Below are 13,842 nucleotides of genomic sequence, written 5' to 3'. Positions count from 1 at the left end.
GCCGGAAGACAACAGTAATAAAAAAAATTATTGAAGGGGAGGACCTGGTCCTCGTGTTCTTCTTCACTTTCAGGGCAGAATACACTTGCAATTTTGCGGGTTTTAGTATCAAGCCTTCTTTATCCCACTGCGAGCAAGATCATTACTGCTGTTTCATATGCTCTGCCCCTTTTGTTGCATTCCTGAATATATTACATTACATGTCCCTTTATTACATTCCTGAATATAATAATCAGGATACAGGTAACATACTGTCTTCCACTCATTAGTGAAGACTTATGCGCTCTATTTATATGAAAGATGAATCTGTCCTGAAGTTTTCCAATGATACTGTGGCCTTGTTCGGAATCTGAACTCAGATTCAATTTTGAACATGGTTCCTGACCTATATATGTGGAACTGGAATATTAAGACTGTTTTGAAATACAGATTTGGTCTTGATTTGATAGTCAGATCACTTTTTAATTGTGTTTTCCAGTATTGGTAACCAGTTTAGTCTCAGACTGTTGACAAGAATAAGAGGTTGGTTAATAAATATCTGTAGTATTTTTTTTCTTGTCTTAATTTAGCTCCTGATTAAAGAAAATGGAGATCTTCTATATCTGCATTAAAAAGTAGTGCTCTTCATATCTTTGATCAACATGTTTGTGCTTAATTTCCCTCTCTCAAAAAATGAAAATGCAAATAATTGTCTCAATATAGTATTTATATTGCAGTTCTATTAATATCAGCATAATAGTCCTTTTTAAAGCACCACATTGGAAGAGTGCTCACAAATTTAAATCAAATTGTCTGCTGCTCCTACTCTTGCTGTTTGTGTCTGTAGTCTCAGTGAAGTGCCCCAGATAAGGAACAAGACCCTTTTGTGCTCTGGGCTGTGCGATCCAGATCAAAACGGCAATCCATGACCCCAGGAAAATTCAGCATTGCAAATGCATGTATATTGCAGGCTAAAATATGACTCTTTCCAGACTTCCAACCAGCTGAACTATAATTTCTGACTCAAGACCTCATTCATATTTAGAACAGACTGAATAAATTCCACAGAGCTAAAGTGATGAACTTAATTAGTAGATTATCGTTCTTTTAATTGAAAGGGCTGGTCATCAAGTCGCAGGTGGACAAACAAGGTTCTGATGCTTGGCTATCAGTGTGATGATCTGTTCATTTCAGCGAAGGGGAACATTTGTCCTGCTGTTCAATACAGACTGCACTCCATTTCTTTTAAGTCAGCTGCGTCTACCAGTTACGATGGAAACACTTTGCCTTTGAATCATCCATTTTCCCAGATGTATTCAACCCATGAGTAACTTATTAAAGATCTGCACAGACTCTATCTTAGCCAGTCTGAGTGAAAATGAAAAAAAAACAAACCCAGAAACCACCAAACCAAACCCTTGTGTTTAAACCACTGCTGTAGAAGTGCTGCATTATGTTTTCGTAATGGGAGTTTGGGAAAAGAAAAATAGTTTTCTGTACTGCTAGGACCCATTACAAATGAAGAAGATTATCTTTGACTCCTTTCAGAGGTTTGAGTCTTTCAGGGTATGATAGAGTGTCATGGTCACCATGCAGCGTTTGACAGTGACCGTTTGCAAATAATTAATGTTACCATGGCATTCCCCATATAAAGCCATGGTAAATTTGATTCTGTGCAGTGGCAACAGTGTAATGATCTTGAAGATAACTGCTGTAGAGGCAATATCTGTGAGGAATTAAAAGAGGACTTGGAGAAAATCATATTGCTTTGTAAGTTAAAAAATGTGGTCACAGCTTTACTGCAAATATAAAATCAAGATTATTTCACTTGTTTCTATTTTTCCTATTATTTATAAAGGCAATTGTTTGCTTGATTCATGCTGTGGAGGGACCTGCTAGAGAGCTGACAGTCTGTGTGATCAAACCTCTGAATTAAAAGGGGTGGAATTGCTGCTGAGCACAAGGACTAGGATCAGTCTATATTATTAATTCAGTTTTAATCTCACTTCTGGGACTGGGACTACGTATCACCTTGGTGGTGCCAAGGAGCCTGCCCAGCCCCACAGGAAACAGGGAAATTCAGAATGGACTCTGCCTTTTTTGAGAGTATCACCCTCAAGGGATGTCGTTCAGTCCTACCTTTGTTACTGTATTACCTCTGGGAGACCTCCAAGTTCACCTAACGCAGCCAGCATCTGGTGTGATGATGTCCTGCCATCCTGAGACTGTCCCTTGGTAGAAGAGGAGGAGAAGAACATTGAGCCCCACGGCCTTTTGCTTCTCCCATCAACCGTCCCTGCCCCTTCGATGAAAATGCACCTTTTCTGCAGGTCTCGGGGAAAGGATGACCTCTGATGAGGATGAAACTCACCTGAAAGGATAAGGTCTGGTGGCTGGCAGACTTGGGCAAGAAACCAAGATGGCCCTGGGGGAACATCCTGCTGCTGAGCTGGTGTCAGCCTCCTGTGCACTTGGAAAGATCACAAAGACTTTTTGCCAAAAGGACCATGAACTGACTGTGCAACTGGGGAGGTTTCCAGCTCTCTTTACACTTATGCTCCCTTTCCTTGTTTAGCAGGCACAGTTTCACAACTCTAAAAAGTGACCCTCTATATATTTAGCTGACTTAACTGTTCTTCCTCAGCCTTATTTTTCAAGCTTCTTCCATTCCTTTCCCACCCTTTCATAGCTTGTCAGTGTGTTTGTTTCAGTCCAAATTTAAGAAGTCTTGGTTGAGTCAAGCCTGGTTGTCTATTCCCTTCCTCCTTTTTTATCTTGCATTCTTTAATGTTTGTGACTCTGAATGGTGTCCATAATGGAGCAGTATCCCTTGATACAGTGTAATATGGAGCAGACACTCTCTGCTTCTTTTGGAATCAACATTATGCAGTGAATGGCATGAAAGAGGACTTGAGAGAAAATGCAGCGCTGTGGTGGCTTAAGTTTGATTTTTGATGGGTTTTTTTTTTTGATTTTTCAGTTTTCATTTTGAAGTGCTTCTGCTCAATCTGTCTCCTGTACTGTCTTCCCAGTTGGCTTTCTCCACTGTTAAAAGTGATGCTGTGTTCTTCTATTTGTACTTGTAGTTCCTGATCATTTTTGATGTCTCGTCACCACTTTTTATCAGTACATGTTAAATCTCCATTTCCTTAACTCATTCATCTCTCTGGCTTTTCGAGACGTTGCTGTGCTTTCTCTTCTCATCCTCTATTCCTTTCCCTCGGGTTATGCTCTTGCTCTGTTAAACTCACCAGTTTGGTCCCCATCCATTTTATTAATCAACATATGACAGTGGTGTCACTGGCAGTGGTCTATATCAGATTTTGCCATATAGTTTTCTTTGCTATGTTCCATAAATTGGGGCTGTAACTCACAATGGGTCCTTTTTGGGGTATAAAAAGGCAGTGAGCCACTGGTAGTGGTACTGAATTGTGGTTTCTTGTTTTGTGGTACCTGGTGCCGATCAGACTTTGTCAGCCCAGGCCCTCCTGCATCCATGTTATTGTTGCAGTGTTTTTACAGCTGTAGCATCTTGGAGCCCTTGGACCAAGACACTTATCCCCCCAGCTGATTAAAGAGTACTAATTTGCTGACACTCAATATCATGAGGAATTCATGGGTTTCCCTCCTTGACTATAGTAAGCAGGTAAACTGATGTGCTTTTAGGAGACCAGAGCCCATTCATGGAGGAGTTCCTGGTGAAGAAGCAAGTAATTTTTGAACCCATGCCAGAGTAGAGATCTGGGCATCCCATACAGGGTAGGTGAGATAGGTCCATGTTTGTCTTTCCTCCCTTGTGTGGGTGTGCAACCCAGGTCAAAATCTGGATTTTTTTAAAGAAAAGATCATCAACTATCATTTTTCATGCACTGAGCTGGGCTGACGTCAGTGAAACTCTGTCTGTTTTCTGCCAGCACTGGGTTTGACCCATTTTATTCAGTGTAGGTTGTATACCTCAGTACAAGTTATGAAGCAGTGATTCATAGTGACAGACACTTCTGCAGAGGATATCTAGATCTTTCCACTTTGCTGAGGAACCATCTTGTTCAGAGCCCAGAGTCATCTGGGAATGGCCAGCTGCAGCTGGAAGGTCCAGACTCTCTCTCCATGCACCAAAACCCCCACCACCTAACTTTTGAGCATGCTTTATCTTTGCCAGGCATTAAAGGAGGGCACAGATGATTTCCAGCATCTCATGCTATGGGGGTAACAAGCACCAAATGTTGCTGTAGCTCTTGTGTCAGAAATGAGCCATATGGTGTGAATGTGTTTAGCCTCAATTGCTCCCATGGATCTCAGTGTCAGTGAGCTCAACCCTGCATATCGGTGCTGGTTTTGCTTTTTCCTTAAACTCGGTCAGAAACTGCTGCAGAAACCCCAGCCTTGCTATGCATTGCTTTGTTCCTCTCTCTTGTGGGCATATCACTGGTGCAGAGTCTGCTATTGCTGTTGCGGTGTGTTTATTGTGACCGAGTGTTGTGCATTAATCTTGCAGCACACTGTTGTGATGAAACATCATCTGTGTTCCCCCGAGTAATGATACTCCAGGCATACCTTGTTTGCATTCTTAGGACATGAACTTTTTAGCAGTCAGAGCCCAAACTGAACACGTACATCGACAAACATCTGTTGTCCTCCAGACTGGTTGTGGCCCAGCACGGCAGAGAGCAAGCCTGAGCTCAGATGCCGGTTTCAAACCTGCACAAGCTTTGATCAAAACACTTTGTATTTTCCATCTCACTTTCCTTCCTCTGTTGAAAGAGGAAAAGCGGTAGCTATTGCTACATACCACTGCTTCTATATAAACAGCATATTTGTTGCATACTGCTGTTAAATATTAAGTAGTGTTATATATTTTATAAAGCTCTGATAAAGCACTTTGAAGAAGAAATTTAAATGATAATGATGTGCTGTTTATATTTTTCTTTTGATTTGCTCTTTTTTTTAAAATATGAAGTAGAAAACAAATATTTGATGTATGCCTGACTTTATCACTTTTTATCTCTATTTTGGTTTTCCTTCATAAGTAGCCCCTCATTTTCTGACCTAGCATTTTTGTAGAATGAAAGTGGTGTTTTTCCAAACAGTCCTTTATCCAAGTTCACACCAAAAGCAGTGTGGATTTGGACTACACCCTCTGCTCCAGACACTCCTCAGCATGAAAGAAAAGCAAACCTGTCTTTTAGCAAGATGAAACCAAGTTGGATAAACATTAGATTTGAATTGCTTGGCTCTCTCTGGAGCTGTAGATTCACATCTTGGCTAAATGACTCTTAGACCTTCTTTTATTTGAAATGGATATCAATTTACAGTTTGAAGATCTTTTGAATGAGACGTTAAAAGAATGACATCTCATGTGTCAGACACAGCCAGCAAGGATTTGCAGTGTTTTGCCATGACTACCTGGCAAGATTGCCTTGTCCCCATTGCACAGTGGTCTGATGTACATGTGGCCCTGCTTAAGCAGGGGAGTTGGACCAGATGACTTCCAGAGGTCCCTCTGAACCTCAGCCAGTCTGGGATTCTGTGACTTAGCACTTTCTGCTCCAAAAAGGCTTCCCTCTTACTGGAGCTGTGCTGTTAAGATCTTGAAGGTGTTTGGAGTGACATTATTTTCTCTTTGTTGTATTGTCAGCAAATGCATTTGATGTAAGTTCAAAGCTTACTGAAGTCACTGAAAATTTTCAGAGATCGGGGAACTGGATAACCTTGCCATGCAGAGAGAAAACTTGTGGTGAGAATGTATTGTGCATTGCTTAAACAGAGAAACAAAATCAAGTGCAAGCTGTGCTTTTTTTGCCCAGTTTTTACTGAAATGTACAACTTGTCCCATGAAAGAGAGACCAAGGGCAATCTCCATTAGCTTGCATTATCATTTTCCATTCAGCATTTCCCTTGCACATACAGGTCAAAGGATATGTGCGTGACCTAAATCCTTCAAAGACAGGGCAAAGCATTATTTTCCTAGGGACAGCAAGGTCTGTCCTCTGATTGTCCTCTGAGGGAGTTTGTTTCTCACATCCACAGAATCGACGACTGTTTCTGTGCGTCTCGGAAACTGGATGCAGTTGCCACTGAAGCGAAGTTCAAGCAAGACCTCGGTTTCCGGATGCTCAACTGTGGCCGAACGGATCTGGTTAAACAAGCCATATCCTTGCTGGGGCCAGATGGGATTAACAGCATGAGTGAACAGGTAACGGGATAGAAATTTCAAGCGGTAACTGTGAAATGTGGGAGTTTTGTCTGCTTATCACAGAAAATGAGCCCCAGCTTTCAGCTATTCATAGATAGGACCTTAATGCTTTTGCTGCATTACTTTGCATTGAGTTAAAGCACTGGCAGGTGAACATCTGCATTAAGTTGGGTCATTTCGAGTTGTATTGACTTATCAGTACTGGGGTAACTCAGCATGAGTGCTGCTGCATCCTCTGAAATCTTCTTAACATTGGACTGAGTCGAGTGGAGCCCAGAGATCCCAAGAGAGCTTAGTGTTGATCTGAATACTTAAAATTGCTTCAGTGCCATGAACAGTGGTGTGAGACGGGGCATTGTGAGGTGAACATCCTTCCACTGAACACTGCTCCAGGATCTGCATTTCCTGTGCACCACTGAACTCCTGTCAGTAAACGATTAATTGCTGTCTCTCTTTAACTGAATTCAGCCCAGTTTGAACCGACCTTGCAGATGTGAAAGTATCTCAGCACTTACCCCTCCAGTGGTCATTGTGGCCAATATCCACCAGTTGAAGAGCCTAAATTTCCCTGGAGCTTCACCTCCGTGAGGCTGGTGGTTGTGTCCAGGGACAAACCTGCCCTCTGCAGCTACCTACTGGCAGCAGTCTGCTGGACTGTGATGCTCACCGAGGTCAGGCCATGGGCACTAACATTTCCTTTCGATATAGAGTCTCCTGACTTTTTTGAGGCCCCAGATGAAAGTTCATCACTGCGTGTTCCCAGAGCTGTGGCATCCTCTTTGCCTGCCACCTCTGAGGTGGTCACTTGGGACAGGAGCTGAACTGTTCATAAACTTAGGTCTTCTGAACTGTTCCAGGAATGTGAGTTACACTTCTGTTCAGTAGCTTCAGTCTGAGCCAATATTGCAATACTGCCTGCAAAAAAACCCGAGTTTTAGACTGTTCATTCCAAGGTTCATACATTATCCTTTTTAAAATTATTATAATTTTAAGTTAATCTCAACCTGGAAACTTTTCACAGCGTATTTCCTCTGTCCTCCAGGCTGAAAACTGGGAACACTCTGGCTTGATTCATCAAAGTACCTAATCATATGTTTAACTCTGAACACATGCTTTTACATCCTATTTGGGTGAAAGTTAAGCCTGTGCTTAAATGGTTGGCTAGATCAGATGTCCCACATCTTGCAGGACAGAGTCCTAAGTGATGCAAGGCTGAAAGAAAGACAGTAATTTTGTATTTTGCCGAAAGCCAGTGCCCTTTGTGTTGATTGTACACACTGTTATCGTATTCCTGTGTGTGCTTCGAACACTAATGATGGGCTCATTAAAAATCCATTCCTCCCACGTGCAAAGAGAGGGGGGTGAGTGGGGCTGCAGCACAAGGCTGAGCTGCTGGGCAAGCCTGGGGGGACTTGCAGAGGCAAAAGCAGCAGGCACGGCACTGCAAGGGAAAGGGAAGTTAGAACAAACCTCATTAACTCTTTAAAACCCTGGTACTGCAGCATGACATTCTGGGCCTGTTTTAGTCAGTGGTAGGTCCTTTTTCAGCTTCAGCAGGGTCAAAACATCTTATGTGGTTCCCAGGCAGACCCTTGGCTCTGGGTGTTGCCACAGGATTCTTCACCATGGCTGCCCATGTGCTGTGTCTTGCAGGGGGGAGCCCTGGCACCCAGTTTTTGAATTCTTTTTCTACAGATCTACACCCCTTGTGCTGAATACTTGAATTAATTATGGGATGATGCCACTTACAGAAATTGAAAAAACAGTTGAAGGAACACGTATTTAGTTTTTAAGTGCTATCCCATCCTCATGTTTCAAGTCACAAACACAATTTTTTGTAATTCTATGGTCCTGTTTGTTTCCACAGTGTTTGTTGACTGCCAAAGGAAATGTTTTGCTATTGACTATAGCTGAAGTTATTTCAAATTCTCTTTGCAAGTAACTTCAAGTCACCCAAGAGCTCCCCTTGCCTGGGGTGAACTTTTTTTTTCTTAATAATGCTATGAGGCCCCAAGTGCCTGTTCCCTTACTCTGCATTTCCATGAGTACACTGCAGATTGGATCCTGGGAAATGCTCAGTGTGTTTCAGGGAGAATCTAAGGACCTTGCAGGGACAAACCTTAGTTTATGTTGTCTCTACAAGAGCAGCTCTTCCATACGTAAGAACCCACTACCTTTAGCCCTGCATACACACAGGAAAAGTGGGGGAATTCAGCAAAAATAGTGGTACTGGGCTTTTGCTAGGCAAAGCAGTGTCATGGATCTGTATCTGGCCAGGCAGGGTACCTCCAGTTTCTCTGAAAATCACTTCACAGCATCAGGTTAAACAGCAAACAGACTGTCATCTGACAGCACATTTACTGGGGACCTCGAGGTAGGCTAGAAATGTGCATCAGAGGTACCTGTGTGCTTCAGGAGGTTTACCTCAAAACAGCTGGTGGCTGTTGGTCAACACCCCCTGCTCTATTTAATAAGCAGCTTCTGCTATTAAAATTTACTGTAGATGTAATGATTTTTTTTGTGGTTTCATCTGGATTCATTGCCACAGCCACAGCAGTACTTACCTTAAGGGAAATGGTGATCAGCCATAGCAGGTATTTCAGGTTAATACAAATTGCACTGTGGTGATTCTGTATAGAAGGGTCACTTAATCTGCTTTTTCTCCAAGAATGGCCCTGCTTTCCTAGAGCCAGCAACTTGCAACAAAGCTGTCTGGCATTTCATTTAAAATTAAGTCCTTGTTTGCTAGAGAGTGCTATTGAAAGCCTTGACATTTCCAGCCTCTTACAGTGTCCATGTTGAAAAAGCTGTGCTCAAATCTAACCTATCTTAAAAGAGGCTTGAGATGTTTTAAAGGCTCTTTCAGTAATTAAAAGGTTAGATTTTATGACACTGTGATTGTAGAAAACTGAGTAGAATTATTGTCTTTTCAAATTACCAGTGGAAATAGTGGTTGCTTTGGTGAAAACATTTCTCTGCTGGGGCCCCAAAGACAAAAATGCTCAGTTTACTGTTTGAGGATGGAGTGAGGCTGGCAAGCCTTGTTCCACTTACCATGCTGAAGGTAACATGAAAAATACAAGCAGTCAATGCAAGTGACAACAAAAATGGAGATTTTACAGAAATGGTTGGCTTTTGCTACTCTGAGGGGCCTGTGTGTAACAGAGGTAATGGCTTTCATTAAATACATATTGTTAGTCTTGATGATATATACTTGAATAATTGTTTTAAAAAGTCAAAAAGAGTTCTGTGTTAAATTTGTCAATTCCTTTGTTTTTTAACTCCAAAAAATGAACTAGGGCATGACTCCACTGATGTATGCTTGTGTCAGGGGTGATGAGGCTATGGTGCAGATGCTGCTAGATGCTGGAGCAGATCTAAATGCTGAGGTGAGGACTTTTTGTTGGTTGTATCTTTGTTCTGTTGTTTGTTTACATCTTAAACTACCCCCTGAAACTGTAGCAGAGCGAAAATCACAAGAATTAAAAAGAAAAGAACTCTGTGTTATCCTGGATGGGACCACTTGAAATGAATAGTGAAATCAAATGGCATTAGGTTAACACTGGGATTCACTGCACAGAAACGGTCAAGTCGCCGGAGTTAACCCCCAGGGAATACTGATTTAGTTGTGTTTGCACACCGCAAATGAATACGGGCGTTAGCACAAGCACGAAGCACAGCTCTAATGATATTGGATAAGGACTCCCTGAATCTCAGCTGGGTTTAAATGAAGAGGGTAAAAGCAACACCCATCTGATAACCTGCAAAAGCTCGAGCATTTCTATGCATAGGGATGTTCCAGGTAAGCACCCCCAGCTCACAAGTGTGATGTAGGTTCCATTGTTTTGTTTTACAAAGTGCCTTGGGCTAAAAATTGTTGGATGAGGAGCTTGAAGCTTCCAGAATATTAATGTCTTTTTGATGAATGCACATCACAAACTTACACAATCTGTCCACCAAACAGATTGTGGTCCAACTCTGTGCAATGCAGGTATGTACATTTTAAAGAGCCGTTTGAAAATCCAGGAAATAATTATTTGTTAATGATTCCAGTTTCAATTTGTTGAGGTCATGAGTAAATTAAGCTGTCTGCTTCACTTATCTGTGTTCCATCTGTTCTGTTTGGACTTGAGCAAGCTGATAAATTGTAGTCACTGCTTCAGACAGACGTTTTGCACTTTTGAAAAGTCTAATTTCAAAGTAGAAATGGATGTCACCTGTAGGAGATTGATAGTCATTATTATCATGAAATCAGCTGCTGATTTCAGTTCCCCACATTCAAGCACATCACCAAGAGCTGGCAATAGCTGAATACTTGAACCCCTAATGAGCCCAAAGACTGGATGGGCTTGGAGACTGAGCTTTCCTTTAACCCTGTCTGTGACTCAGACATGAGATAGCATTATTTGGTTCCTAGGACGAGTTTTCATTAGGAGCAGTCCTCCCAATTGCTCCAGTAATCTTCCAGACTTGAATCAAATGCTAATTTGAACGGTTTTGTCTTCCTGAAACTGCTGACATCTGAGAGAACAGCTCCAATGAGGAATGTGAACCTCCCCGATTCATTACTGTAGAGTGTTTGCTCTAAAATCAAATGAAAACACTTCGGGACAAGAACTGTGAATAATTATGGCGTGCAATTATAAGATGATTTGTGCACACCACAACCAACTGTGCAAATTGGGCAATTAAGGCAAAAAAGGCAAATCAACCATGAACAAAAATAAATACTCTGTCAGGTGCCTGCATAATTTTCCCCCTTTCACTTTGCAAATATGTTTCCAAAAGTAGCCTAAAATGCTAGGCACCTCCCTTTTTGATTGCCCATCTTTAGTGAAAATGGACTCTATTTCCAGATGTGCTGAGAAGCTGCAGTTTGCTCTGTACTCAGTGGGACCTGTAGCTGCTCAGCATATTTCAACCTTTAAAAGCCTGGTCAGCCGCAGGTCTTTTGCCACAGGTCTTTGTCAGCTGGAAAGAACTCTAAACAAACAAACAAAAAAAGGAGCAAAGGAGTTAAAATGACTTCATTTTCTTTGCTGTTTTCCATGGACTGCCCCAAACAGTGGTGGGAACATGTGCTTGAGGAGGAGCTGGATGCATTCACTAAACTGTGGTCCTGCCCATCCTTACCCTCTGCTGCTCTTGCTCCACATCCTAAACCCCAAGGCTGGAGCTGCTTGATCCTCTTCCTTCTGAGCAAACCCAGACCCTAAGAAGCCCTGTGCCTTTGTTCAGAGGCCAGCACACTCCTCCTGTTGCCCTTTGAGCTCTCCTTGGCAAATCTGGGCAGTAACAGCCAGGTGCTGGTGCAGATCCGCTCCTCTGGCAAGTTATGGGATCTGCATGGGCTCTTCAGATTTTTCCCTCATCCCTGTCCTTGGGACTGAGGGCCTGCTTTTGCAAAACACTGCATGTGGTGCTTGGAAATGTGAGCTGCTAATGGAACCGAATATTTAATACCTAGTCCTGCTCCCCCATATGGATAAAAGTACTTCAGACAAGGTAGTGAAAGCATAGCTGGCTGGTGAAACAGAGAGATGGTGCATCTTTTACTCTGATTTTAGTCCTCCTCTGAAGATCAATAACAAGATCTTGAATTTTAGTGTCACACTCCATCTGAGTGTGCAGTCTCGGATTGCAAACGTTCATTAGATTTTACCATCTCTGTGAACCTCATCAATATTAATACCCCCATCTCAAAGGCAGGGAAACTGAAGCAAAGAATGGTTATTCATCTTCCCCGATGTCTACATTAGAAGCACCAGGCACTAAGGCGTAGAAAATGGAAGGAGCAATCTGAAAAATAGCATTTTGTTTTCTAAGGGTATAGTTTGCATCTCTTTTAGCTGTCACCGTCCCACACTTTTAACTCAACTCAGACAGGAGAAGGCAGTAAAAAGCAGTTCTCTTTAAACATTTCTGAAGTGCCGCTCTGCCCCATTGCTTCTCATATCTCTTTTTCCTCTGGTGAGAGAGGAGGAGCCTGGAAGGATGCCTGCAAGCTCCAGGGTAGGGCTTGTGATGTGTCCTTCACGATGACAGTGACAAAAATCGTACTGGTTTAAGTGCAAAGAAATTTGGCTGGGCCTGGAGCAGTCCCAAGGCCCAGGGCTGTTGATACATGGTCTGGAGAAGTCAGTGGGAGTGGTCCTTAGCTGTAAGTGTCCTGATCCATCCTTGCTTCCCCAGTGTGTGCTGTTGTAACCAGCTGTGGATGTTTTGCCCTTGTGCAAAAGAATCTGGTGGCCAGTGGTTTAGGTGGAGCTACAGTAGTTGGTAAAAGACTTCATTTGGTAAGAACTCAATTCAAGCTGTCAAATCAGCATGAACAGTTTTAACACTGAGAAAAATTTTGCAGGAAAAATATGAAGCCAATCATTTTATAAAGCACCTTTCCCAGGTTTTCTATTTCACTTACTCCCTCACATGCCTGACTTTCAGGCAAGTTGAATTTTGTTACATATAGCTCTTTAAAAAAATAACTTTAATTTGTTTGTAGGTTGTCAGTACTGCTCATAAATACCCATCCGTCCACCCTGAGACCCGCCATTGGACAGCTCTGACATTTGCTGTGTTGCATGGACATATTCCTGTAGTTCAGGTATTATTGTATTTCCCTACCTGCATCCCATTCTTTTTTTTTTTTTCCTCCTCTTCAGTTCTAATTACATCCATCTCAAACCAGCATCCTCTTGTCATACTCATATTGGTTACTTCTGCTTCTTCAAGAGTGTACTGATATATAATAGACTTATTATATAGTGAATATGGTGTTCAAACCTTAACCAATATGAGGCTTAAATAGGACAATTTTAAAGCAAAGTTGCACCAAAGAAAGTCTGACAACTCCTTGTGCTCCTTCCTGACCACTTGTTTTATATGTTTGTTTATTCATTCATTGCACTTTCTTACACTACAATATTGTAGCAAACACAAAACGCTGCCGTGGTTGGAGAGAGGTGGACAACAGCCCTTGTGCTGCTCCAAAGGGGGAGAAGCTCTTGCTCTCCTTACCCCGTGGAGGTGTCGTGTGGGATATGGTGGTTCTGTGCTTTGGCATCTCAAAAGTTGAAAAGATTTATTCTTCAAAATAGCTGTGGCTATGACACACTTAATGAAGCACCAAAACTGTGAAGGCCTCAAGACAGAAATGGCCAAAGGAGGGGATGGAGTGCAGGCTCCATCCTGCTCTCCTTGGCCACTTTTGTTTTCAGCATTCTTGTTTTTTATTGTGGAAGTGTCCCCGGTGGAGACCACAGCTTTTGGACTTATTGCTGCAATTGGTTCTTAAGAATTGTCTTTCTTTTGACAATGTCTTTATATAAAAGATGGAGGCGATTGAAATCTGATCCATTTTTGGATGGTGCTGGGCTTCTAGAAGACCATGAAGGAAGGATGCTTGTCGGGCTAATTTTCTTCCATCTTCAGTGCATTACTTCCTAACGTTGACCTTACCCCATTTCCCACTCAGAAACACTGGGTTACACTTTTTTGGCTCTGAAGTTGGACACTAGTGCTCCTGGTGTTCGGCAGCATAAAATGAGCGAAAAAAGGAATTAATTTGTCTCTGTGAAACAGTGGGCAGAATTTGCATGTCATGTGTCTCCATTGTATCTGGTTTCAGATAACAAGAAGCATTAGATTCTCATTTGTTCATGAACTCTGAA

General features: G+C 42.2%; 1 protein-coding gene across 4 annotated transcripts in view; it reads left to right on the top strand.

Moving 5' to 3' along the window:
• Positions 1-13,842, top strand: part of ABTB3 (ankyrin repeat and BTB domain containing 3) — a 182,529-nt gene that overhangs the window by 130,440 nt on the left and 38,247 nt on the right. For 2 of the 4 annotated variants that reach the window (XM_050323696.1, XM_050323697.1), the window contains exons 5-7: positions 6,007-6,172; positions 9,472-9,561; positions 12,675-12,776. In XM_050323696.1, coding sequence (XP_050179653.1) covers positions 6,007-6,172; positions 9,472-9,561; positions 12,675-12,776 — 358 coding nt within the window. The remainder of the gene's footprint in view (positions 1-6,006; positions 6,173-9,471; positions 9,562-12,674; positions 12,777-13,842) is intronic. The other 2 variants (XM_050323698.1, XM_050323699.1) reach the window with 2 other exon arrangements.

Source organism: Myiozetetes cayanensis, unplaced genomic scaffold (genome assembly GCF_022539395.1).
Source record: "Myiozetetes cayanensis isolate MyiCay16 unplaced genomic scaffold, myiCay2020 scf3, whole genome shotgun sequence".
NCBI lineage: Eukaryota > Metazoa > Chordata > Aves > Passeriformes > Tyrannidae > Myiozetetes > Myiozetetes cayanensis.
Note: the sequence above shows the minus strand (reverse complement) of the source record. Positions and strands in the feature narration are given on the sequence as shown.